The following is a 24,958-nucleotide window of genomic DNA, read 5'->3' on the forward strand; positions in this document are numbered from 1 at the left end:
GCTGTTGCCTTATATTCCCCTGTCTGTACCCGTCTGTGATCTCGTCTCATGTTTAGATCGGAAGCTCTCTGGGGGCAGGGACATGTCTGTGTTTGTGCAGCCCCTAGCACAATGCCATGTCTGGGGTTCCTAGGTGCTACAACAATACAAAGAAATAAACAACAGTGATGTTGGGAGTTGCCCAGGGGCTTACGGTTCCTCCCCGATTTCCTCCTGTGTATGTTCTAGAGGGGGCATCTGGGAGAGGAAGATTAATGGTCAGATAGCTAGAACTAACAGAGGGTCTGGGGATCATGGAAGCTAATGGCCCCAGCATGCAAAAGTCCCATGTTGATATATGCTGGGATCTAGAGTCTCCACAGGCCACACAACTGCATGCACCTGTCCCGGTCTCTCCATTATACAGAACTTTATGCTCCTAGATGCTGCTGGCAATGTGGCCCTCAGAGAGGTAACATTCGGGTACAGTCTCCAGATTTTCCTACAGCTGGTTTGAAGCAAAATGAGCCAGGCTGCCAGGGTAGGAGCCATGGGTAGCTAGCGACGATGGTGCTGCTGCGTACATGTTATTGGAGCTGTTATTTTACAGACCGGATTGTAACAAGATAACATGAAGGATGCTAAAGCCACCCAGGAGCAATGGAGATGGAATTCGGCTCCCAGCTCTTCCCTATCCAAGATATACTTTTAAAGAGAAAACTGCTCCTTCTTGGTAGACTCTGTGCCTCACATAATTCCCTTAACGTTTAACCTTCAAATCCTTTTTGTCCAAGAACAGCACACTTCCGGAGGCAGCTCCGTGCACTTAAACATCGGTCCCATACAACAAGAGACTTTGGCCAAGATGAAACCAGCCAAGGCAATCGTATCAGAGAGGCCCTCCACCCCTGAGTAAGGAACAAAGCCCGCGGTACCAAGTTGTGACATCTACAGAAAGGCATGTTAGGAAAGGATCAGACATATCAATATGCAGGTGAAACCAGATATTAGCAGCAAAGAGTCCTGTGGCACCTTATAGACTAACAGACGTATTGAAGCATGAGCTTTCATGGGTGAATACATGACATGCATCCAACGAAGTGGGTATTCACCCACGAAGGCTCATGCTCCAATGCGTCTGTTTGTCTATAAGGTGCCACAGGACTCTTTGCTGCTTTTACAGATCCAGACTAACACGGCTACCCTTCTGACAGATGAAATTAATGTGCCTGTTGAAGTAGCTAATTATTTTCTAACTCCAATCTCTGTTGGTTTCACATCCTTTCATGTTAGAATTTACCATGTTGGCGGGTTGTACATTGTAGCTCAAAGGGTTCTGCTGTCTAAGAATCTCAAAGCACATCCAAGATCAGTGGATTTGTCCTCGCAACCAACCTAAGATGACTGAAGTACTAGCCACATTTCCCAGAGAGGGAAACAGAGGCCACTCAGGCTCAGAACGCCGGTGCGGGCTGTTCAGTCGGTGGGCAAGCCGGCAATGATGCGGCCCCCGACAGACGGGATGGACGGCGCTCCAAGTCTCGGACCCGGTCCCGATCCAGGAAACGGTCGCCGTCACGCCGATCCCGATCCCGGCACCGATCAACGTCTCGGTACCGCTCCCCGTCTCGGCACCGGTTGCAGTCCCGGTACCGCTCAGTATCGCGGTACCGGTCGCACTCCCGGCGACTCCAAGTCCCCAGCTTTAGCCACTAGATGTGGTGTCTTTGAACAGCGATGTTACAGAACTTTTAAGAAAAGACCAGTAGTGGAATAAAGCTGATCATTTGATTCAGAAACCGTGACGCCAGCCACTCCAGGCCACAGCCCTGGCTGTCCGTTCACAGCCTGAGCCCGTCCCTGCAGGCCCAGGGCACTCAGCGCAGAGCGGGCGCATTCGAGGCAGACGGCAGCAGGGCCAGGGGATTGGAGCAGGGCTCTCTGGGCGCTAATGAGTGACTGGGAGCAGGGGTGGGTGAGACACTGAAGGGCCCGTTACCATCATTCAGACTGGCCTCCCGCCTAGCAGGGGCCGGAGGGGCCCACGGCAGCATTTCAGCCCCCAGCCCACAGCTGGGGGTGGAGCTAGCGCTTAAATACCGAGATGCCCCAGCCTGATGTAAAGACTCCATGCTGGGGGGGGGGGTCTGCCCCCCCTTTCCAGCCCCCCCCCCCGGGATGGGGAGCAGGACACCGCCCTGCGGGGAGAGCCGGGGGGGGGAGAAGGAGCCGGGGGGTGCAAAGCTACTAACCAGCCAGGGGGAGGGACTGGGCTGGGGAGAGACGGGGGCGGGCCCCCCCCCCGTTAGCATGTGCAGCCAACGTGGGAGGAGAGCGGGGGCCCCGCCCCCCCGGGGACCCCACGTGGCCCAGCCGCGGCACTCACCTGACACCGCCCCCTAGGGAAGCAGCTTCACGCTCCCCGGGACCCATATGAAAGCGGCGCCCGATGACGTCACACCCGGCGCGGCCAATCGCGAGGCGGGGGGCGGTGCCGGGCGCGAGTACGGAGCCCCGCCCCACGCGTCTGAGCGCGGGCGGGCCGCGTGACGTGACGTGGGGGCGGCGGCGGCCCGGGATGGAGGCGCGCGGGGAGCTGCGGGTCGGGTTCGTGGGCGCCGGGCGCATGGCCCACGGGGTGGCGCAGGGCGTGGTGCGCGCAGGTGGGGCCCCTCCCCCCGCCGCTCCGTGCGGGGTCCCTGTAGGACCGCGGGCCGCGCCCCAGAGGTGGCTGCATTTCAGCACTGGGTCCCGGTACAACCGCCCCGTGTGAGGCGCTGCCGTGCCCAGCGCTGGAGTTCCGCAGCCGCGGCTACGTCCCTCGGCGGGCCCCTGCTGCACCCCCTCCTCCCAGCAGCACCTGCGTCTCCTTCCTGTGCGAAGGATTCCGGGATAAGGAGCTGCCCTGCCCAGCGTCCGCACCCCTGCGAGGGGCCTCTCTGCTCAGGTCCATTATCCATGGCCCTGGGGTCCGATTCCTAGGGAGTGAAGTCCGCATGGGGCTGCCTGGTTGTTGCCAGGATGCTTGCAGCCGTCCCAGGGCTGCTGACACCATTGCCCTCATCAGTTCCCTGCAATCACCTGGCATCGCACACGGCCCCTGTTTGCCCACGCTTGGCAAACTCCCCCAGCAGCGATTAGCCTCTTCTCCCGCCTCTTAGCATTTCACAGCCCTTGGGAATCTCACGCTTGCTGGTGAGGGGGGAACCCTTGGGCTGGGTTCTTGCCGCCGCCCGGGCTGGGTGACGGTTCCTAGGTTCAACTGTGTTTGTCTTGGGCTCTTGTCTGTGTTGGAGGCAACGCGGGATTGTCTCCATGCATCTTAACAGCAGCTGATTCCCTCTGCTCTGTGTTTTAAGGAAAAGTCAAAGCTGCTAACATCTTGGCCAGCGCGCCGTCGGACAGGAACTTGGGTGCCTTCCAGGTGAGCGAGGGCTGGCTGCGTGGGAAAGGTTGAATCTCTTCCATGGGACTGGAAGAGCTAATAGTGTCTTGATGTCTGGAAACAGGAGGCAAACGCAGTAGCGGTGCTTGATGCCGCTTTGTTGTTATCCCATCAGATCCTGCAAGCTATTAAATTCCTGTGAGGAACACCCGGGTGCCCTGGGAAATGGTGCTGGTGAATTAGCTGGGGGGGGGCTTCCCTTTGGGTCAATACTCAGCCCAGTACCCCAGCCTTGCAGTTTAAAGTGCATGCCAGTAGCGGATGGAATGATCCTCAGATGGCCCTTCCCCACCTCACAGGGCTGAGTTTTAACCTCACAAAGCGTGTTAAGAGCAGGCGGGTGCTGAGTGCTGCTGTTGTACTGGTGAATTCCAGCCTGTCCTGCTCTGCTGGCCTTTCCTCTCCAAGCCTTTAACCGTGTCCCATCTCCTTGGGTGGCAGGATTTGGGCTGCAGGACGACACACTGCAACAGCGAGGTGCTGCAGCGCTGTACTCTGGTCTTCCTAGCCACCAAGCCTCACCTGCTTCCTGGAGTCCTGCAGCAGATTGCTCCTGCCGTTACCCGGGACCACATTATCGTATCGGTGGCTGCTGGAGTCACTCTGCAGACCCTGCAACAGGTGAGTGTCTGATGGTCCCTCTTGGCCCTCCCACCCCCCATGAAACTGTGGGGCAGCTGGCTGGGTGAGTGTCTGGGGCATGCACACGCCTGTGAAGGGTTTATATTTGCTTTTATACAATGGCCTGGATAAGAGGAAGAATGCCTGTAGGTAAAGAGCACTCCAAATCCATGCAGCTCTCCAGTGAGGCCGGTGTGAATACAGCCAGGGCCAGATCAAGGCTCCCCGCCATGTGCCATAGATATGCCCCCCTACAGGGGACATCCATCCCTTAAGGATAGCTACCCTCTCCATCCCAGAGAGGCAGGGGGTAGCAAGGGGTGTCCCAGTACTCACACCTGGCCTGCTGGGGTGGAACGCCAGGCCTGCTGTACTCTTCCCCTTCTGCCACGCATGGAGTATTGTTCTGGGAAGGGCGGTGCTTGCTACTTCCAGGTGTAATCCAGTCCATTGAGGTGTATGAGGCCGTTCACGCCTCTCAGAGCTATTGTCCCAGGTTCTCTGCAGACTCAGGCAGCCGTCCCTGTACCTGTTATGCCCAGGTAATGAGTCAAGAGAGCTAGAGACTTTTATTTTTTTAAGTGAAAGCTGAAAATGTGCTGTAATCCCGTGATTCCAGGAGCTGGGGCCCAGGGCATGGGCCTGTCATGCCTATGCCTTAATCCAGCCCTGCCAGGTTGCCATGTCCTGGTTGCCAGCAAGCAGGTCAGTTTGTGCCAGTCTCAGCAGAGGAGCCAAAGCCCTGGAGCTTAGCACAGGCGTACATGGGCCTGCAGCATAATCCCTGGTGGCTTTGTGTTACTTGTCATCCGTCAGCTGCTCTCTGTTTAGTCCTGCTTCTGGAGTGTTGCCTCTCTGTACACATCTGAAGAGACTGAATCCAGCAGGGGGCGCTGAGCTGACACACACACACACACCACCCCTGGCTAGGCTCCGCAAACCCTCCTTCCTAAGTTGCTGTCAATGGTTTTTCCCCACCCACCTCCACTCCTCCCTGTACTTTGTAAAATGATTGTCACGGATTGAGTATTATGCCCTGTGCCCGTTTATCCTGACCTGCAGCCCCCTGTTATCCCAGTCCTGGACGACCCCACACACCCACACGCACGCACACACAGCTTTGCCGATGCCCCTCAATCCTAACCTTCTGCCCCTCGGCTATCTCAGCCCCGGCTTCCCCTGGCAACCATGCTGCGCTCCTGAGCTGCCTGGTGGGTTTGCCATGTGGACACACTGCAAGGGCTGGGTTAAGCCTGCCACGTCCTCTGTGACCAAAGGCACGTACTACGCCCTGCGTGGAGACCGCTGGGCTGTCTCCCAGCCCCGTCCCCACCAGCAGCAGTGTTCTCCTGGTTTAGCCTCACGGCCATCTCTCCCTGCAGCTTCTCCCTGCTGGGACCAAGGTGCTGCGGGTCATGCCCAACCTGCCCTGCGTGGTGCAGGAGGGGGCAGTGGTGTTTGCCCGGGGGAGCTGTGCTGGGGAGCAGGAGGCCGCCCTGCTGAAGAGCCTGCTGTCCGCCTGCGGGCTGTGTGAAGAAACGCCTGAGTCCTACATCGATATCCACACGGGCCTGAGTGGCAGCGGCGTAGCCTACGTGAGTGCCCTTGCGCTGGCCCAGCGTCTCTTAATGCTGCCCTCCAGCCCCAGGTATTTCCCGGTTAATCATCTGCCAGCCCTGCCAGGGCAGGGTTCTTCCCTCCACCCTGGCCTTTCTGCACCTGAATACAGTGACTCCCAAGCCTTGCTCTGGGTTATCAGTCCTGACACTTGAGGCTTCTCCGATGGGCACCCTGGGCTCCCCTCTCTCCCTGAATGACGAATCCCTGGTGCCGCCCAGCGCCTGCTGGGCTGTGTGCGCTCATGCCCACGATAGACCCTTGGCAGCCTCTAAACCATGTGATCTTAGAGTGGGGCAGCCTGCGCCCCTGGTGGGTTAGTCAGCAAACAGGGATCCGGGGCTGCTACAGCTGAGCTCTTAGTCTAGTAACTGCTGCCGTTGCCCATAGAGGCTTGGGAATCAGGGGTCTAATGGAGTCCAGTTGGAGACCTCAGTCCCTGGCCTGTAACTTGCTTCTAGCTTCATGGGCATCTGATTCCTGCCAGGATCAGGATGGTGGCCAGCAGCTTTTGGAAGGCTCTGCTGGCTCCTGTCCTGGGATGCCTCCATGTCCTGTCCTCCAGAAGCAACAGCCGTGAGATCTAGCTGTTCGCTGAATGTCCGCCTTTCCCTGCGCCAGGTTTACTTGTTTGCTGAAGCCCTGGCGGAAGGTGCTGTGAAGATGGGCATGCCCAGTGCCTTGGCCAATAAAATTGCAGCCCAGACGCTGCTGGTAAGTTTGGACTTTGCTCTCAGTCTTCAGATTCCCCCGCTTAACGCAGTCCTGCCCCCTCCATCAGCCCCCAATGCACCTTTCTTCTGACCTGCAGTTCCCCCGTCTATTCCAGTCCTGGGTTCCCCAGTGCAGCCTGCAGTACCCTCTGCTACTGCCCATACAGCAAGTGCCCAGGAAAAGCTCTCAGGCTTAGGGAAAACTACTGTATCACCCCTGTGCCTTGCGGCTCCATCTGCCTTTCCAGTAACTCCTTAGCTGTCGCTCTCTTACCACACCTTGGTTCCTACCCCCTTAGCTTCTCTGACGACTCTGCTGTTTGAGCTGAGCTGTGATCAGCCGAGTGTGTACGGGCTCCTCTGGGACTCGTAGGGGCCTTGCTGCGTAAGAATCCTGAGTTCCACCACTTGCACTCAGTGCAAAAGATTCCTGGGGACTCATCCAGGACGTGATGGGGCTGAACTGGAAGAAGCAAAGCCTCTTTGGCTGTCCTAGTACGGCCACCAGAGGGAGGAGGTGGCTGCAGCTGAACCGGACAAACCTAGGAAGAGTCAGTAACTGCCCCAAAGTCCTTCCAGTCAGCGAAACCAAAACCATGTGAACAGAGGGGGAGCAGGATACAGGCTAGAGGTAGGGACTGTGGAAGGGGGCACCTGGGGCCAGCTGCCCCTTAATCTGTGGATTACCAATTTGGCCAATTTCTTGCAGCCATCATAGATTCCGAGGCCAGAAGGGACCTCTGTGATTATCTAGCCTGACCTTGTGTTTAACACAGGCCAGAGACCTGCCCCCAAATCATTCCTAGAGCAGAGCGGTTAGAAAACAGCCAATCTGCATTTTAAAATTGCCAGTGATGGAGAATCCACCAAGATCCTTGAGGTAAATTGTTCCAACGGCCAATTACCTTCACTTTTAAAAATTATGTCTTATTTCTAGTCTGAATTTGTCTGGCTTTAACTTCCAGCCATTTGATGGTGTTAGACTTTCCTCTGATGGACTGACGAGCCCATTACCAAATATTTGTTCCCCATGTAGGTACTTATAGACTGTGATCAACTCACCCCTTAACTTGCTCTTCATTAAGCTCTGTGAGTCTGTCCTTGTAAGGCAGGTTTTCTACCCCTTGGAGGAAGCAGGTCATGAATTTACAATGGGGTACGTTAGCTGACGAGAGTTTGAGCTGGTTCCCCTTAACTCTTGTGTTAATGGCATTCACACCATGTATAACAATGGCAGGCAGTGCGGTCTAGCAATCAGAGCAAGGTGCCCAGGTTGGAGACATGGGTTCTGTTCCCAAAGGCCACAGAGTGAGCTAATGGGAGAGTGGGGAAGTCATGTCTCTTCCTGGGAAGGAGCAGCATGGTCTCCTCCCCCAGCTCCCCAAATCAGAGAGCAGGGACACTTACAGGATGCTAAGGCACAGCCCCCCACCCACCCTGCTCTCATCTGAGCCCGCCTCCTCTTGCAGGGAGCAGCAAAGATGATCCTGGAGACAGGGGAGCACCCGGCCAAGCTGCGCAGCAACGTCTGCACGCCTGGCGGCACCACCATCCACGCCTTGCACGAGCTGGAGAAGGGGGCGCTGCGGGCCACCGTCATGAACGCCGTGGAGGCTGCGACCACGCGGGCTCGCGAGCTGGGCGAGAGATAGGGGCCCAACCGGGCGGGGTGTTCCGGGGCGCCTGGCCTGTCTGAGCCACATGCGAATCTCCGTTCCGTGATGGAAGGAAGTTTCCCAGGTTGTCCAGCGGATGTAGATCCCATTCTTCCCTCCCTAGGTGCCTCTCTTCCTGCCTGAGGGATTCCCAGCTCCAGGTCACCAGTGATCTCCTCTAGCCCCAGTCCTTCCCCACGGGGCATGGCTTCCCCACAGGTGAGGCAGGGTCCCCTCGTGTTCCTGGCAGTCCCCCGACCTGCCTTGGCCCAGCCCTGCCTCGGCTGTGGGGACTTCACGCTCGTATCCATTCCGTACGCGTTGGCTGCTCTCTCCGGACGGTGGGTCCCTAATAAGTGATGGCAACAGCAGGACGTGGGAGCTGCTGGCCCAGACTCCTGGCTTCTTCTGCTCTCCTTTGTTTAGAGACGGTGCCCATCCTCCGAAGGCAGCCTTGGCACCAGGCTGGCCGTCTGCATCTGCAATGATCACACGGCTGTCAGGGAAACAGTCCCGACCAGTAAAGTGCAGCCTTCCCCTCTGCCGCCTGGTGACGGTCCAGCCAGCGTCTCACCTGCTGGTGGCGGGTGGTGTGAGCAGGTGCTGGTTTATAGGATGTTCTCCTGGGGATGGTGGCTCCTGGAGCCTTAATGCAGCCTGCAGCTTCCCTCCCCCTTTAGCAGGGAGGAGCAAGTCCCCAGGTCCCAACAGCCCCGGCTCCCTCTGAGTGCCTGGGTGAGGGGGGAGTTCCCTGTATTCCTGACTGTTTTCACTGCTGGGTGGGCAGGAAATAGGTACCAGCAGAGGCCTGGAAGAGACCATAAGCTCCAGCTGCCTGTTAGCAGCTGCACCGGCAGTCCCAGGAGAGCCCCAGCTGGCATGCGGCGTAGGAAGCCATGTGTGCCCGCAGCGGGCGGTGAAATAGAGCTGAACTGTGCCCTCCAAAGGTGTGTTGATCTCTTGGCTCCTCTGCTAACTAAAGGGTTAAAGGTGACATCATCACCACCTGCTGTAGTGCATGCAAGCTGGCCCCTGGCCTGGGGGCAAGCAGCGGTCAGCAAAGTTAGGGCTGGTCTCAGGCTTGTGCGTTGCAAGCGGAGAAGAAGCTGGTCCATGGCTGTAGGTTACGTTAACCCTCCTCCTCCTGCTGCAGCATTTTCAGTAAGGGGTTGGCACAAATCCTCCATGTGCAGAAGCTCCTCCACTCTGCTGCAGGGCCAAATCCATCACTATGCAGTGTCCCTGGCTCACTGTCAAATCGAAGTCAGGGAGCCCCCACAGCCCCGCCAAATGCTCGGTGAAACCTGGTATTGACAGAACCAGGGAGGGAGGTGGGTAACTGGGTCGTCGGGGAGCTAGAAGGGGGAAAGGGAATTTATCTCCTCCCTCCTTCGGGCAGCAGTGATCGTACGGTGGGCGGGGGCATCAGAGTTTGTCTCCCCATGCCAGCAAACCCTGACCAACAGCTCCGCTGCCCTATTGTCAGCCACGCCAGCTACCAACAGTACGTTGTCTGGCTGTGTGATAAAATGCTCAGCAGTGAAAGAGTTAACGATGGCATGCGGAGGTACCTGTAGGGCCGTGTTCCGGCTGCACAAGACTCCACTCCCAACTATACTTACCTACCTGCTCCCTCGGTGAACGCACCCGCGTACTTTGGCCATCACAAGCTGATGCACGGAGTGCTTTTCCCTCTGTGGCTCTCAAAGGCTGGGTAGCACGATTGTCCCTATTCTACAGCTGGGGAAACGGAGGCACAGGACAGCAGAGTGACACAAGCCAGCTCGGTATTAGAGCGTAGAGCTCTGATCTCCTGAGTGCTCAGCCTCTCTGTCTCATCTGGCAGCCCACCCCTGCCCGGTGAGCTGGTCCCAGCCAGGAGCTAACAGCCCCTCTCACATTCATGCAGGGGAACCCACAGCGGGGCAGCGAAGATCCTTCCTGAACTGTGACCCCCGTTTGCTCTGGTGTGGGGTGGGCAGGTAATGCCAGCTCTAAGCCGAGTGGTGAGCTGCAAACAGAAGCAGAAAGTGCCTTGGCCTCGGCAATCTCTGACTGGCTGCACTACCAGCCCCTTGGTGCGTGCCTCGGGGTCAGGGCCAGCTGTGACCCCGGCACAACGCATGGCCCAGGGGAGGAGGATGTGCTCTGTGTGCCCCGTCTCCAAATGGCTCTGAAATGTCCTGCCCGGCTTTCCCCCACTGCTCCCTCCGGGATCTGTCAGCCAAGCTCACGGTCCTGGGACTCCAGCTACGTAATGCACCTTGGCAGGTGGCATCATGCAATATTCATATGGCTTTGGAGGATGACACAGATATGGACCGGCCCTCCATTTAGGGGCTTGAACAGATGTCCCTGCAAGGCCAATTCCCATCTCCTGTGCCACCTCCCACTCTGTTGGCTCATTCTCAGCCACGCAGCCAGCCATCTCTCTGCTCCACCCCCGTTTGCAGCCCTTCAGGGCTGTGCCGGCAGCTCTGGTGCAGGACCCTGAATTGGCTTCAGGTTGAAATAATGAGCGGAGTGAGGGAAAGAAATAAAGGCTGCAGGAGGTAGGGTGCAGAGAAGAGCAGCACGGATGCTGTGGGGCTGGAGGGACTGGCTCAGGAGGAGAGAGGGAAGCTGTATAGAGCAGTATCCAAAGCCCACTGAAGTCAATAGGAATCTTTCCATTGGCTTTAGTGCACTTTGGATTGGGATACTGAGAGGGGGAATTGCAGGGAGCCTGATTTTTGGGGGGATGGGAGGAGCGATTCCTCCAGAGTAAGAACAGTGCCAGACAGGATGAGGATCTATCCCCCTCCAGGTTGCCCCTGGAGCTGGTCAGGAATTGTAAGGTTTTCATCTTTGTTTACATTTTTCTACAAATATGTTCAGGTTTTCATTGAAAAATGGGGTCATTTGGGGATATTGTCTGATCCCCCCCCCCCAAATAAAAACCTAATTGAAAACGTATTTCCTGCTGAAATTTATTTTATGAAAAGGTCATTTTCTGTGTAAGCCAACCCCCCACCCCTGTATCTTATGAATGAAAAGTATTGATCAGCGCTGGCTGGCTGCACTTCAGAAGCAAGGGTGAGTGGTGAATGGGCTGTTAAGGACAGGTTTCAGAGTAGCAGCCGTGTTAGTCTGTAGCCGCAAAAAGAACAGGAGGACTTGTGGCACCTTAGAGACTAACAAATTTATTTGAGCATAAGCTTTCGTGGGCTACAGCCCACTTCATCGGCTGCATAGAATGGAACATATAGTGAGATATATACAGACATACAGAGAACATGAACTCCCACCATTTCATGTTCTGTGTGTGTGTGTGTGTGTGTATATATCTCCTCACTATATATTCCATTCTATGCATCCGAAGAAGTGAGCTGTAGCCCACGAAAGCTTATGCTCAAAGAAATTTGTTAGTCTCCGAGTTAAGGATATTTACTTTGTATATTTTAACATGTGATGTTCACAAAATGGGTTTTAACAGTTAGCAGATCTTGCTTTTTGAAGCTTAACATCTATGGTCATTAAATAATTATTGTCTGAAACTTGCCCCCACACTGATTTCCCACAAATGTGAAAATTTAAATAGATAAAAATTAGGGGAAAAAATGCTTTAAAAAACTAAACATTGATATGACCCATTGAAATTGTAAAAAACCCAGAAGGCTTGAATTCTGCCAAGCTTAGTTGTAAGGCACTCAATCACTGGGGTTGCTAGGTTCTGGGCTCCAGCATTATTTTCTTTGACCCTTGGGGAAAGGTCTTAATTTTTTGTCTTTAAAACTAAAGTCTAAAGACAGACACAGACACACACACTCTCTCTCTCTCTCTCTCTCTCTCTCACTTTGAGGAAAGGAGGAAGGATGGTGCATGAAGTGCTAGGCTGGGACTTCAGAGATCTGGGTTCAGTCCTTCGCTCTGCCATAGCCTCCCTGTGTAATCCAGGGCAAATCTCCTGCTCCAGTCCCCACCTGTCAAAGGGGGAGAACGCGCCTCATTTCCCCCCACCCTTCATCTGGCTTGTCTGTTTAGATTGTGGGCTCTTCGGGGCAGGGACTGTTTCTCATTGTGAGGCTGTGCAGTTCCTCACGGGTCAAAACTCTGAATTTCTGTTCTGCACAGAAATTCTTCGGCCTCTCGAACAAGTTTTTGTTCCAATTTGGAACAGAAACTCAAAAACATGCCGTATCCCAGGGAAAAGGACAGTCTGGATTTTTTTTATTTTGCGGCAAAATCCAACTGTTTTGGTTCAGTATTTTTCCGAATGAACGAGCAGCCAGCTGAGCCTGACTCTAGGGAAAAGTAAGGGTCCAGAGCTGCAGAAAGGGTAGCCGAGAACGCTGAGAGCCCTGGTGCCAACTGGAGCTCCTAGGGGTGGCTCTTTTCCTGCTCGGTGGCACGGACCCTGGAAGCCCTGCAGTCCACCAGATGAGTGGGTTGGAGACCTGCCAGCTGCCTGCCAAAACCCTGCTTGTTGGTTCATTGGAAATGCGTCAGACCACTACATCTCTGCAAAATTGGCATTTTCCAACAAAACTGATCAGTTCTCCTAGCAGGATGGGGCCCTGGTCTCAGCTGGAACCTTTTTGCCCTGGAAATAATGAGACGGCTTCTGAACGAAGGAGGAAGTGATCTCTGGTTGCTGAGTGCTGGGATGAAAGCAGGGAGAGCAGCAGTAAATGGTAACAGTGGATTCTATGGCACTAGGGGCTGGAGAGCAGCTTGCAGGCCAGACTCCGCTGGGGCAGAGGGGGAATGCATTCCTTTCTAATTAGCGTTGCGCTGGAGATCCTCGGACACAGGGAGGTAGCTGGTGCTTCAAGGCCCTCTCTTGTTCCGCACTAGACTGAATGTCCTCCAGTGAGAGGCATCGGAAAGCACCAGGGTGCAGGGAGAAGAGGGAGGCAGTCAATGGAATGTCTGCCCAAAGTGTGCATAGAAAGTCTTTCATTTCATAATAAAACACTGGGCAGCAGCCTTGGGCTCACACGCTATAAATAGGTATAATTGCATATTCCCCTTCTTGGCTTGCAGAAGCACCAGCAGTTAGAATGAGTTTGACATTTATATCCCACCCTGGGGCTGAATGAAAACTCACCCGGCTAAAAACAATTGTCTCCTGAGCACATAAAATCCTGAGGTTTGTGGAGGGGACAGTCAGCTGCTGTGATGATTTACATTTCCCTTTTAAGGCACAGACCTAATGAATTGGTTTATGGCATGTGCTACACAGGACTTTGCAAGGTTACACAAGCAAGTGTATTGCAGAGAGGAACAGCTCTGTTTTCTGGTGAGCGCCATAAACACCTTTTGCTAAGGGGAAGCGCTTTGCTGATTCAGAGTGACACAATGGTCCCAGGTTTGGATAGATCTGTTCTCCTCTGCATTCCTAGCAGCCCCCTTTTACTGAACCAAGGGATTTTAAAACTAACAAATCTTTCTTTTGCAGCATTTAAGGCCAGAAGGGACCCTCGCGTCTGATCCCTATTAAATATTTACGTCATTCCCACGATATTGACCCCAATAACTTAGGTCTAACTAAAGCCTTTCAGTCCTGGGAAGCCTAATCTGAGGCCTGCCACAGGCAGAGAACAGGAGAAACCAAGGCGGCATCAATGCCTGAAACTGACCAACTTCACTGTGAATTCTGGTGGGAAGTGCTGCTGCTGTGCAAGGTGCTGTACATGACACAGAAGTGTGCAGACAGATGCTGCAGTTCAATCACAACTTTTTGGGCTCACTAGCACTCACTGATGTGGGAGGGAAAGAATCATTCCCTCGACTTCAGCAATCGCTGGGTGAAATGTTCTGGCCTGCACTCTGCAGGAGGTTGGACCTGATGGACATACTGGGCCCTTAGAATCTGTGAATCAAGAGGGCTCCTGCCCATTATGATCATCTGGTTTCCAGTGCAGAAAGGCTAAACTCTACCCGGCTGATTTTCCTGCTCACACCCAGATCCTTGCGGAAGTAGCTTAGTGTCATCCCCATTTTACAATGGGGAAACTGAGGCAGAGAAGGGCCGTCACTTGCTGAAGCTTGCGGGCTCCTCATCAGTGCCTCCCAAATCTGTGTTTGTGGCAGTGCAGCAAGTCCCCTGGCTGTGAAAGCGGCACTGCACTGAGTAGGAAGAGAGAAAAGGGGCCGGGCCAGCCCTAAAGATGGCCCATAGGTTCTTCTCGTGGGTGGCCTTGACTCACCAGAGGTGGTGAAGCTGGTCAGCTGAGATGGATTTTCAGCTTTCCCTTACGACATCCTCTCCAGCCTGCCTAATGCTCCAGTCCACCATATGGACCCACCCTCCCCATCAACCAGTCTCACACGGCTGACCTAGCAGGCCCCCTGCCACTCCATCCAGCAGCACCTGACCCCTACTGCTCCTGCCAGCCTCTTGCTGTGCCCCCAGAGGGAAGGGACAATGCCTGTGCGCACGCACACACGCCGCCCCCCAGCGCTACCAGGAAGGAGAGAGGGGTGAGCTGCTGCAACTGACAGGAGAGCAGGTGGTGGCCCGTCAGCATGAAAATACAGCCTGGGAGGGTTGGGGGAGGGGCAGTGCGGTGCTAGTAAAGGGAGGAAGCTGATACCTGAGAAATGCACCTCCCTAGGCCCTCTGGTATATGACAGTCAACCCAGATCAAGGATAGGATATGCTCTGCCTGGGGACCAACTCTTGCCAGGGGGATGGGCTTGAGCTCACTGGCCTTTTCCATCTCCCCTGAGCAGAGCCTAATCCTCAGCGGCAGAACCAGAATGCTCCATTTATCCCCCCCACAGCTGCTGTTCTCCCTCTGAGGGCCAAGATTCCTCCCAGGGCTACAGACTCCATGGGAACACCAGCCACTGCACGTCATCATCAACATCCCGGCCCATCGCTACCGGCCTGATCCAAAGCACAGCGACCTCAGGCAGCCTCCTCCCATTGCAATGGGCTTGGATCAGAGAGCCCTCAAGGGGCATTCGCTTATCCCCAAGCTTTGCTATGGGAAGGGCACCCTCTGCTCCCGGGGAACTGTGTACACACATCAAGGGGAGGACCCGCTTTGAACCAATCCGGCCCTTCACAGAGGATCTCAGAGCATTTCACAAACCTCAGTTAGGCACCGTTCCTTCTCTGAGAGTTGCACTGATTACATTAGTTAACGTTTGTAAGACAATTTGACAATGAAAAGCTCTTTCTGCATGCTACATGTTACTGGTACAACACGCAGGTGTTACACTCAATAGCATCTTGCCGTAAGGCTTTGGCCACTGTCAGTACAAACCAGCTACAACAGTTCAATGTCTGTTTCGAAGCAAGCTTAGGGCAGTGTTTGGGAGGTACTGGAGCGCACAGAAATGAGCTGACACGGCCGCTGCGCCCCCAAGACTTCCCTGAAAATGAGGTGCATCTTCCCGGGTCTCCCCAGCAAACAACACGGACATGTTTTCCTACTGGGAAGCAGAGAGATTGGCTGTCTGCCATTGCCTTGCTCTATTCATTAGATCGGACACCACTGCCTCCTAAAGCCACGAACGCAGTTCGGACCCCTGCCCCCCACTAGCCTACACTCCCTACCAGAGTTTGGTGCAGAACCCAAGAGTCCAGTATCCCCTGGACTCTACCATATTCTCCCTCCCCCGCTCCCACCACAGCCACAGTGATAGGATTAGAAACCCGGTGTCCTGACTCCCAGTCCCAGACAGGACCACTCCCCATTCCACCAGATCACTACATCTGGATTCTGACAATCCAGTCACTTCCTAGGCAGAATATTCCTAGCTGTGTAATTCTGAACTTTGGTGCTTCACAGGGTGAAATACAGGACATAAAAGAGAGGCCTTCCCATTCCATGTCTGGGGAAGGGAGCGGTTATTCTTGGGGACGGAGTTAAACTGTGTTTCAAAAGACCTTCATGATAGACCCATACCAAGAGCTCCAGGGTTCTCATAACTGGAATTACAACACACCACCCTTGCATTTCAGCCTCTGAGAATTATTCTGTACCATCAAGTAGCTGGCTGAGGCAGCAGCCCCTAGTCACACTGGATGAACCTCCCAGTAGGTAACAAACATATTAGAACTAAATCTGTTTGCCGCTAAGTTACTCCTCCAAAGACTGCCAATACCCAAAGCACTCAGTGGCAAAATTTTGAGATGTCAGCGTTACACCACAGCCCTTACTACTGCAACAATAACTTTGACTGGGACCCAACACAGCACTGAAAAAGTAGCTCTGAGATCGCAACAATGCACCGCTATGGATGTTTTTCTAAAAGCTCTGCTCTAGGAATTATTCTGGGGGAGTTCCCTGGCCTGTGACGTACAGGAGGTCAGGAGATGATCACCATGGTCCCTTCTGGCTTTGGAATCTATGACTCATCGTGCCAATGTTGAGATGGCAACCACATTTAAGAGTGGAGAAGCACAAGTTAAAAAAAATTGATGCATGCAGCTGCAAGATTATGTGGCACATCAACAGGATATTAAAAAACCAGGTGTGAACATTCACTTGTCCCCTCCAGTGACTGAATCTGTATAATAAACTATTTTGCTGCTGATCATCCTAACAGAAACAACCAAGTACTCTGGAATTATAGAAGTAACGTGGGGAGAATACCATCCCTTTTTCCTCTCTTCTCACCCTCTCCCCCCATGCACAACACAAGGATTTTTTTTCATGCTGGGAGACAAAAGCGCACCTGGGAGATACAGACCCTAACCCCTCTTTCAGGGGCAGCAGCTCCTTGGAAGCATCAACACAGAAGAGCTGACATTTAGGCCTGAAGACACCCAAGCAGCAATTCCCAAAAGGTGACACACTGAAATATGCCAGGATATTTGTGTATGAGTGGGTGAGAGAGAGGACAAGGAGGGTCATCATGGATTTATGAAGTGTTGTTTCTGTGCAGCTCACCAGCTCTCCCTCAGTATAACACATTTTTTGAAAAAACACCTTTCACTTGACTGATGGCTTTATTAATTCCTGAAGTCCAGGATTGGAAGCAGTAACTGACAGACTCTGTTAGGAATGGCAGAAAAGATACACGCCAGAATGAGATTGCTACAGTCGGCCATACTGGGTGTTTTTTTCAGGGGGTTGGGTGGGAGCGGGGCTGCAGGGAAGAGTCTTTTACAGCAGCTAGTACTGCAAAGCACAGCTGGCCACTCAAAGCGAAGCCTCACCACCAAGCATTTCAAAACAAGTAGGTTCCCAGATGAAACATACAGGGCCTGAAGTTTACCAGTATTTATTTATGTTTCTTAAAAACAGTAGAAAGTTTCCTGATTGTTGCCTATCTAGAAATTACATGACTTCACCAACATGCTAAAATGAGCTCCAAATAATTTTTCTGTACTCCCTAATTGTGAACATACACACATGGCTTATCAGTGTGGTGGTACAGCTTGTACCTCTCTTACTTCATCACCTCTTTGTCACCTTCATTCATGTCAGCAAATATTAGATTGTCGGATCTCTGGGGCAGGGACAGCATCTTCTCAGGTCTCATCTGAGCCACATGGCAGCTAAAAAAACCACTACACCCATTGTCTCCACTCTTGTTCAGGTGGTATTAATCATCTCTGGGGTAAGTCACACGACACTGCAGATTTCCTCCACTACAAATTTACTCTCTTCAATTCTACCAGCATTTTCATTTCTCCTCCATCACACCTGTAGCCCCAGCTCATTTTGCTACTTCTGACTCTCTCCTGCCCCTCTCACATGGGGTCGTCCAGATTTCTTTAATAAGATCTGACATCACCTTCCAATTTGACCCTTGACTTTCCATCTGGCTCCCACCCTCTACACACTAGTGAGACAGAGCTCTCTTCCAGACCAAAATCACAACACTTACTCCATCCTCATCATCCCAAGCCTCTGAAAGCCATGGCACTGTTGATTACTCCTAACTTCTTGAATCTTCTCCTCCAGTGGATTTCGCTGCTCCTCTGGTGGTTGTTTCACCTTTCAGCTTGCTGCTTTAGCCACCCCTAGTTTCCAAACAGATATGTCCCAGTGCTATCCAACCTTTGCCCAACTGGGACTAATGCTGGCAGCATGCTGGAAGGCTGAGGGATGAACCTAAGTTACATAAAAAACATTTTACAGCCACTGTCATTTTTAAGAGGCTCAACCCAGAGACTACATGTCCCAGCATGTAATATTCCATCTTGCCAAGCTCTGAGCTGCACTTTGCTCCCACCAACAAAAAATTTTAGGGTGGGGCCTTTCCATTTGCCGTAGTGGAAACAAAGGAAATCGGTTTTGTTCCTTCAAACAGTCCATTTGAGTCCCAAGCATTCATTGTATTTTCCTAATAATCTTTTCCTGGTTCTCTTTATGACACTCATCAGATTGAGGGGGAGTACTTTTAAAACAAGCTTTTAGCAAAATGTTTATAAAAACTGAAGTTAAATCCTTACTGATTTAAGGAAATCTGTTCCAATTACATTATTTTTTTGAACCAGGTACTACTTACTTTTTTGCCGTGTTTAATCCTGATTTTTGTAGTTAATGGCTCATCCTTTAACAGATCACTTTTCCGATAAACATTCCTACACCTCTTAGCCATATACATATAAAGCAGCTCATGATAGCTGGCGTCTATTCTGTCACATGCATCATCAACAGAGTGACATTTTAAATCTTCGTAGAGATTCACAGACATTTTAGGCCAAAAAGGGACTATTAGATCACCTAGTCTGACCTCCAGTACAAGAGAGGCCATATAATTTCACATGACCTCTGTATTGAGCCAGACTAGTGTTTGACTAAAGGATATCTTTCAGCACTATACAAATTGCTGACCTATTTTCAAGTGATATAGGTAGCTTAAGGTGAAAATTTAAGTTTTGTTAAAAAAAATTACAAAACGTAGTAGAAATGATTTTTAAATCATTAAAGTAAGTAAATCAGTGTAATTGTGTAACTTAAAACTTTCCCATGGTGTACACAACTCAAACACTGCCATATGCTTGTATGTGACAGTGAGAAAACTGAAATTGATTAAACTATTTTCATATGCTGGCTCTGAAGACAGTGCAAATTGAACAGCAAAAATAAAGATATTTTTTAAAAGTGCACATGGCTCCAGTAATCTAAGTGTTTAACTTTACTGTAGTAGAATTTACCTTTATATTTTTGAAAAGACAGTTTCCTTGTAATATGAACCCTGCTGTCAGTTTTGTGCTAGTTTTTGTCTCTCTATTGTTTCCTAAATTAACTGTCTTTCATTTGCTAGCAGGCAGTCTTCACCTGTCCCTAATAAAGCTACTCCAAAGCAGAAGCTGGAATTCCAGTTTTAAAGGACACTGTTCAGAGCTGATTATCCAAATGGAGAAAACCAGGATTATAAGGCAACGGTATCAATTTATTCACTCTTCTTGGTCTCAAGCTATGAGATTTTATTTTGTAAACAAGTCTCAGTATTAGTTCATGGGCTCAGAAGCAAGAGTTGAACTACAATTCAAGAGATTATTTTTCAGAGCAGCCAGTGGTTTTTTTTGTTTTTGTTTTTAAACAGGTAACTGGATGACTTTGCCTATTGAAACAAATTTAGGAGAATCATGTACAGTTAATGCAATTTCAAGGGTTAAATCAAAAGCTTAATTGCCACATCATTTGAAGACAAGTCACATTAAAATCTATTTTGCTTCACTATACATCCTGCTAAGGGGACGATTTACCAACCCCCCCTCCCCCAGTGGAACAGAAATTGATTAGATCTTCATAGTTATGTTATGAGATGGAAAAGATGGCTAAGTATCCATCCCCACCTGCCACAATGCAGGACTGTTCAACTAACTTTTTTATTTTTGCTAACTAGCCAGACTAAAAGTATTTTTTTTTAAAACCAGGCCAAAAAATAAAAAAAAGATTCCAATTAGAATCTCATGCCTCTATTTTTTAATATAAATGTTGTGGGCCCCTCCAATTCCTGCCTCACTCCAGCTGCAGGACATGTAACAAGCTGCCTCACTATAACAGCCTCTATAGAGGCAAAACCAAGAATCTGCTGCCTGCAGAATGTCCCACCGCTGAAGGGAATTTCGTTCTCTTCCTAGCCACCAGGCTTAACTATTTTGCTATGATTGCAAAAAACGGTATTTTAATTTTTAAAGAGACTGAAGTATCCATGGTTTAAGAGCTATAGCATCCCTTGTGCACAGAAAGTAACCGTGGAGGTTACATTAGCTCACCAGCTCTCGGGGTGGCCTGTAGCTTATTAAGAGTACCCCCAGCCCAGAGCGTACCGGTTCTAATCCAGTGCATGTAAAACCCACCCCAGTTTTAAACCCACCCTAGCTTAACAAGCAACCAGTTAGCAAATGGGAAGGGTATGAATGACCAGCCCTCGCCAGGGTGTAACATTAGTTCTTACAAAAAGATACCCAAGCACGTGGCTGCCAGTTTACATCCTGGTAGCAGCTACAGTCCATTGATGATTTGGGTCTGGACAGTGAGGCTGCTGCTGCCACCTGGATTCACCTCCACAGAACTTTGCGTGGGAGACTGCAGCCAAGCTATCCGTTTAGCTTCATTCCTTGCCCAGCATTTGTTTTCCTCTTTACAACTTGAGAAGGAAGAGCCTCTCTTGGCGTGTGTAGCCATGCAGGCCCCCTTCCCCTCACAGCAGGATTCTTACTGCCGCCATCTTCATTAGTCCCACTCCTGTGAGGGAGAATCCCCTCCTCTCAGTCAAGCTAGGGGGCAGCGTGCCTTCTCTGACCCACTGATGGCCAGTCCCCCGCCTCAGCCCTTCTCAGGGACGTTGGTTAGTCTCCCCTCAATCCCAGGAAAATGGCGGTAAGCCCCTTCCTTGCAGCGACACTGGATACGGAGATTGGTCCCCCTGCCTCTGCCCCATGGGTTGGGGGATCTGCTGATGTCAGGGGTAAGGATTAGCCCTCCAGTGATGTTGCTCGGAATTATCCCCCTATGTTCCATGAGTAGGGAATAGCACCTCCCAATGATATTTAGAGTGAGGAATAGCCCTCAGTGATGGCATTTTACAGTGGGTTATCCCCCCTTATTAGCCCCAGGAAGTAGGCGTACCCCTCAGTGACAGGGGGGTAGCCCCAGGGGGAGGGACATCTGAACCCCACGAGGTATTAGACCCCACTCCCTAGCAATGATGGGTGGGGGGGTTGGATTCCCCATTGCCAGTCCCATTGCAGAGTGGGGTTAGTCCCCATCCATCCCATGGGAGTCTGGTGGGGCTACACCCCCAAAGGTGCAGCAGTAGGCGGCTGACCAGCTCCAGTCCCCTTCGCACCCCCTATGAGTCTGAGCTACCCCCTTGGTGCAGCCGCTGGGCCATACTAATGAGGGAGCGGAGCTGCACCAACTTGAGTGGTCCCACCTGCCGGGGGTCCTGGCTCTCCAGCCAGCGTAGTGCTGTCTCCAAGCCCCTGATGGCTTCCCGGGCCGTGGGCACTGGGGGCTCCCCTCCCTCTTCCACTCCACTGCCTCCCCCACTGCCTGCATCCACCCCTGCTGCCTCCTCATCCTCATCCCCGCCACAGCCTCCAGGTCCTTCATCTCCACCATCCCCTTCCCCATCCTCCCCCTCCATGCCTGGTGCCGCATCGTCCAGGTGCAGCCAGTCGGCCACCTCCTCGGGTGCTAGGCGTTTATAGGCCAGGGCAGCCAGATGGGTGAGATCGCTGAAGACCTTGCTGTCCCCACCACCTCCATCCCCACCCAGTGGTTCCCCCTGTTCCTCTTCCCCAGGCTGGGGCTCAAAAGCAGCACGCAGCCCGAGCAGCCAGCACTTTTCGATGGAGCCAGCAGGGATGAGGTCCCAGGAGAGGCCAGCGAGGTACAGCATGTCCTTGAGCAGGAAAGAGCGCACAAAGTCCAGGGGGCCACTCCCACCGCCGGCTGGGCTGGGCCCCCCAGTGGGGCCGCCTCCCCCACTGGCCACGCAGGACACGGCCAATCGCAGCAGCTCCCGCTTGTAGAGCTGCTTGAAGGCGGACACCACGCCTTGCTCCAGCGGGGCGGGGATACGGCCTCCCCCTGCAGCTGAGCTGCCCCCTGCTGCAGCCTTGGAGAGGAAGAGGGCTCGGATGGAGCCATCTGGGGTCTGCAGTTGGGGTGGCTCCTCTGGGCCAGCACCGGAGGGCGGCGGGGGGCTGCTGAGAAGCAGCACCGCCTTCTGCTGGAGGCAGCTGCGGCGCAGATAACGCTTGACTCCTGGCACAAAGTCTTCAAAGAACCAGGCCCGGAGAAGGGCAGGTCCGAGCCGGGCCTCGGGGCTGTAGCGGTAGCAGGCCGGGAACTTGTCCTGGTTGTGGTGCCGGAGACTGGGTGGGTCTGGGAGCCCCCCAACCACCAGCGGTTTCAGCTTGTGCGAGCCAGTCAGGTTGGCAGCCAGCAGCACGGTGACGCGCTCCTTCACCACCAGCCTCCGACGGGGGGGAGCCTGCAGGCGGGGGGAATGGGCCCGCAGCTCTCCAGCCTGGCCTGGCAGCAGCTTCCAGTAGAGTCCAGTTACATTGGCATTGTAGATCTGCTCGTCCCCGTAGCCTCCCCCGTCCGAAGGAGCCGCAGCGGCTGGAGGAGGAGGCGGCGGGGGCAGGAGCAGCGAAGGGTCCGGAAAGGTGGAAGAGGGGGCCCCGGGCTCCAGCTCAGCCTTGAGCGGCGGGGTCCCTGGAGCGGCGGGGTCCCCCCCTCCACCGCCTTCGCCATAGATGCGCTGGCTGGAGATGCCGTGCCGTTTCTGCCAGCGCCAGAACCAGCCATGGCTGGCTTTGAAGGTGCACTCGGGCCCGTAGATCTGGCGGGCGAAGGCCTCGGCCTGGGCTTGGATGATGGGCCCGGAGAGCGGCACGCCGTGCTGCCGCAGGGTGAGGAACCAGGTGTAGACGGCCCGGTCGATCTCCTCCTCGTTGGCCAGGCGCATCTTCTTGCGCTGGGTGCCCACCTCGCCGCCCAGCTGGTCCAGGAACCAGCGCAGCTTGTGCTCGTCCTTGAGCCAGCCGCGCAGCGTGCCGCCGGGCACCCCGAAGTCCCGGCACACCGAGGCCTGCCGCTCGCCCTTCTTCACCCGCTCGATGGCCTGCAGCTTGTCCTTGATGGAGTAGGCGCGGCGGAAAGCCATCTTCACCGACAGCCCCGCGGGGCCCCGCCCGGGGGGCCCCCCGCCCCGCCGGCACCGCGCCGCCGCCCCGGGCTCGCCCAGCTCCAGGCACACCGGGGACGGCTCCCTGCTGCCCGGCTCCTCCAGCTCCAGCGGGCTCCGTCCGCCCGGCTCCACCGGAGGCTCCCGGCGGCTCGGCTCCTCCAGCCCCGGCGAGGCCCTGCTGCTGCTGCTGCTGCTGCCGCCCGGTCGCCCCCGGGGCCGCCTGGCGCCCGTCCCGTCCGGGGAGCGTCTCCGCCTCGGCGGCTCCCGCAGGCCCAGCGCCGGGGGGTCCCCGGGGGCCGGGGGCAGCAGCGCGCCCTGCCCGCAGGCCATGCGGGGGGCTGCCTGCGGCCGCTCAGCGCGCGCCCCGGCGGGATCCATGGCGGGGCCCGGCGCCGGGGCCGCGGCCGCTGGCAGCCATAAACCCGCCCGGCCCTGCGCAGTCCCGGGGAGACAGAGGGGCCCAGCCCGGGGGGGGGGCGCGTTATAACCGGGGGTGGGGGCGGGGAGCCAAGGTCTTTTGTCTCCTCTCTCGCCCCTGAGAGCCGATAGGGCGGGCCGGCGGCGCATGCGCCGTCGCTGCTCCGCCCCCCCCCCCCGAAGTGGAACGTCCTGTCCTCCCCCCTCCCATTGGACTCCTCCCCCTGTGGCAGGCTGTAATTCCTATAGCCGGCACCCTCGCCGGAATGTTCCATTGTCCCAACAGGGGGTGTCCAATCCCTCGGCCCTTTCCGTTCCCCGCCGCGGCCGGGGATGTACTTCCACAGAACCGGCCATTCCCCTCACAGCAAAGACCCACTCCCCACCCGGACTGTTCCACTCCCGCGCCCGCTCTGCGTAGCCCCCACAGCGCCGCCGCCAGCCGGCGCCCCCTCCCTCTAGCCACGGTTGGTCGGCGCCGCGACCCGCAATCCCCCGCGCGGCCAGCGCGGCTTCCTTTTTGCTGACTGAGGCCGAGTAGAGCCGCGCGCCCGCCGCGTGAGTACGGAGCCCCCGCGGGGGCCGGGCGGGCGTGGAGGGGCCTGGAGTCACGGCCGGGCCCGGGGGAGGCACCGCGCGGGAGGGGGATGGGCCATCGGGCTGAGGCGGGTTCCCCGCCAGCCTCCCCGCCGTGAGCAGCCCCGTGCTCCCCTCATGGGCAGGGGCCTCCCCCGTGGGGGCTGGTGGCCGGGGGGCAGGGGCCTCCCCCGTGGGTGCTGGTGGCCGGGGGGGGCGGGGCAGGGACCTCCCCCATGGGTGCTCGTGGTTTGGGGATCAGGGACCTCCCCCGTGGGTGCTGGTGGGCGGGGCAGGGGCCTCCCCCGTGGGGGCTGGTGGCTTGGAGGTGTGGCCTATGGCGGGAGGGGGCTTCATCTGCATCCCTCTGTGCCCCCCCAAGGATCCTTTCCACCCCATGAGCAGCCGCCGCTTCTCTCACAGGCGAGGAGCCCTGCTGTGGCCAGGTGCTTCTGGTGGTGGGGGCAGGGATTCTGTGTCTCGCTGCTTCCCCCGATGCCTGCCCGTGTCCACCATCCTGCTTTTCATATGCTGCCCTCATAGCCAGGGAGCCCTGCTGTGGGGGAGGGGGATGATAGCGAGTGGCAGCAGGGACTCTGTCGCTCGAAGAATCCTTCCCCCACCCCCTAGGACTGCTGTGAGCAGAGTCCTTGGGGGGGATCGTAGGTGAGCCTCCCAAAATTCCTTCCCCCTCGCTACGAGCTTGTGCTTCCCTTACGGCTGAGGAGCTCAGTTGTGGATGCAGGTGGTCCCAGGAAGGATTATAGGAGAGTCCTCCAAAGAATCCTCCCTTCCCCCTGCACCCTCTCTGTGAGCATCAGCCTGTTTGC

General features: G+C 54.7%; 4 protein-coding genes across 8 annotated transcripts in view; 2 read left to right on the forward strand and 2 right to left on the reverse strand.

Annotated features, from left to right (window-relative positions):
• Nucleotides 1–2,947, reverse strand: part of LOC123364927 (protein brambleberry-like) — a 25,901-nt gene extending 22,954 nt beyond the window's left edge. The window contains exon 1 of one of the 3 annotated variants that reach the window (XM_045007441.1): nt 2,840–2,947. In XM_045007441.1, coding sequence (XP_044863376.1) covers nt 2,840–2,932 — 93 coding nt within the window. In that variant the 5' untranslated portion in view covers nt 2,933–2,947. Of the gene's footprint in view, nt 1–193; nt 214–2,365; nt 2,438–2,839 lie in introns of those variants that run through there. The other 2 variants (XM_045007442.1, XM_045007443.1) reach the window with 2 other exon arrangements.
• On the forward strand, nt 2,549–9,149 carry LOC123364928 (pyrroline-5-carboxylate reductase 3-like). Of its 2 annotated transcripts, none has more exons than XM_045007444.1 (6): nt 2,549–2,642; nt 3,339–3,403; nt 3,866–4,045; nt 5,428–5,640; nt 6,284–6,376; nt 7,845–9,149. In XM_045007444.1, the coding sequence occupies exons 1-6, from the start codon at nt 2,558–2,560 to the stop codon at nt 8,025–8,027; spliced, it is 819 nt and encodes a 272-aa protein (XP_044863379.1). In that variant the 5' UTR covers nt 2,549–2,557; the 3' UTR covers nt 8,028–9,149. The 2 variants fall into 2 exon arrangements, with proteins under 2 accessions (XP_044863379.1, XP_044863380.1); XM_045007445.1 differs by lacking the exon at nt 2,549–2,642 and adding an exon at nt 2,812–3,019.
• An 8,087-nt stretch (nt 9,150–17,236) lies between these two features.
• Nucleotides 17,237–23,445, reverse strand: LOC123365174 (tigger transposable element-derived protein 5-like). Its single transcript, XM_045007850.1, has one exon. It carries the CDS (start codon nt 23,109–23,111, stop codon nt 21,285–21,287), a length of 1,827 nt encoding a protein of 608 aa, XP_044863785.1. The 5' UTR covers nt 23,112–23,445; the 3' UTR covers nt 17,237–21,284.
• Nucleotides 23,446–24,040: 595 nt separating this feature from the next.
• The window catches only part of LOC123364796 (elongation factor 1-delta-like), a 34,735-nt gene continuing 33,817 nt past the window's right edge, over nt 24,041–24,958 (forward strand). Inside the window, exon 1 of one of the 2 annotated variants that reach the window (XM_045007196.1) lies at nt 24,041–24,110. Coding sequence is in view for 1 of the 2 variants with exons in the window: in XM_045007194.1 (XP_044863129.1) it covers nt 24,200–24,243 (44 nt within the window). In the remaining variant the exon portion in view is untranslated. Of the gene's footprint in view, nt 24,111–24,184; nt 24,244–24,958 lie in introns of those variants that run through there. The other variant, XM_045007194.1, reaches the window with a different exon arrangement.

This window comes from Mauremys mutica, chromosome 2 (assembly GCF_020497125.1).
Source record: "Mauremys mutica isolate MM-2020 ecotype Southern chromosome 2, ASM2049712v1, whole genome shotgun sequence".
Classification (NCBI taxonomy): Eukaryota; Metazoa; Chordata; order Testudines; family Geoemydidae; genus Mauremys; species Mauremys mutica.

Excerpts from the sequence above, each read along its gene's own strand:
- LOC123365174 (XM_045007850.1), bottom strand. The coding sequence starts at position 23,111 with ATGGCTTTCCGCCGCGCCTACTCCATCAAGGACAAGCTGCAGGCCATC.
- LOC123364928 (XM_045007444.1), top strand. The coding sequence starts at position 2,558 with ATGGAGGCGCGCGGGGAGCTGCGGGTCGGGTTCGTGGGCGCCGGGCGC. Across the intron at positions 4,046-5,427 it reads CTCTGCAGACCCTGCAACAG|CTTCTCCCTGCTGGGACCAA; the intron begins GTGAGTGTCTGA and ends CTCTCCCTGCAG. Across the intron at positions 5,641-6,283 it reads GTGGCAGCGGCGTAGCCTAC|GTTTACTTGTTTGCTGAAGC; the intron begins GTGAGTGCCCTT and ends TCCCTGCGCCAG.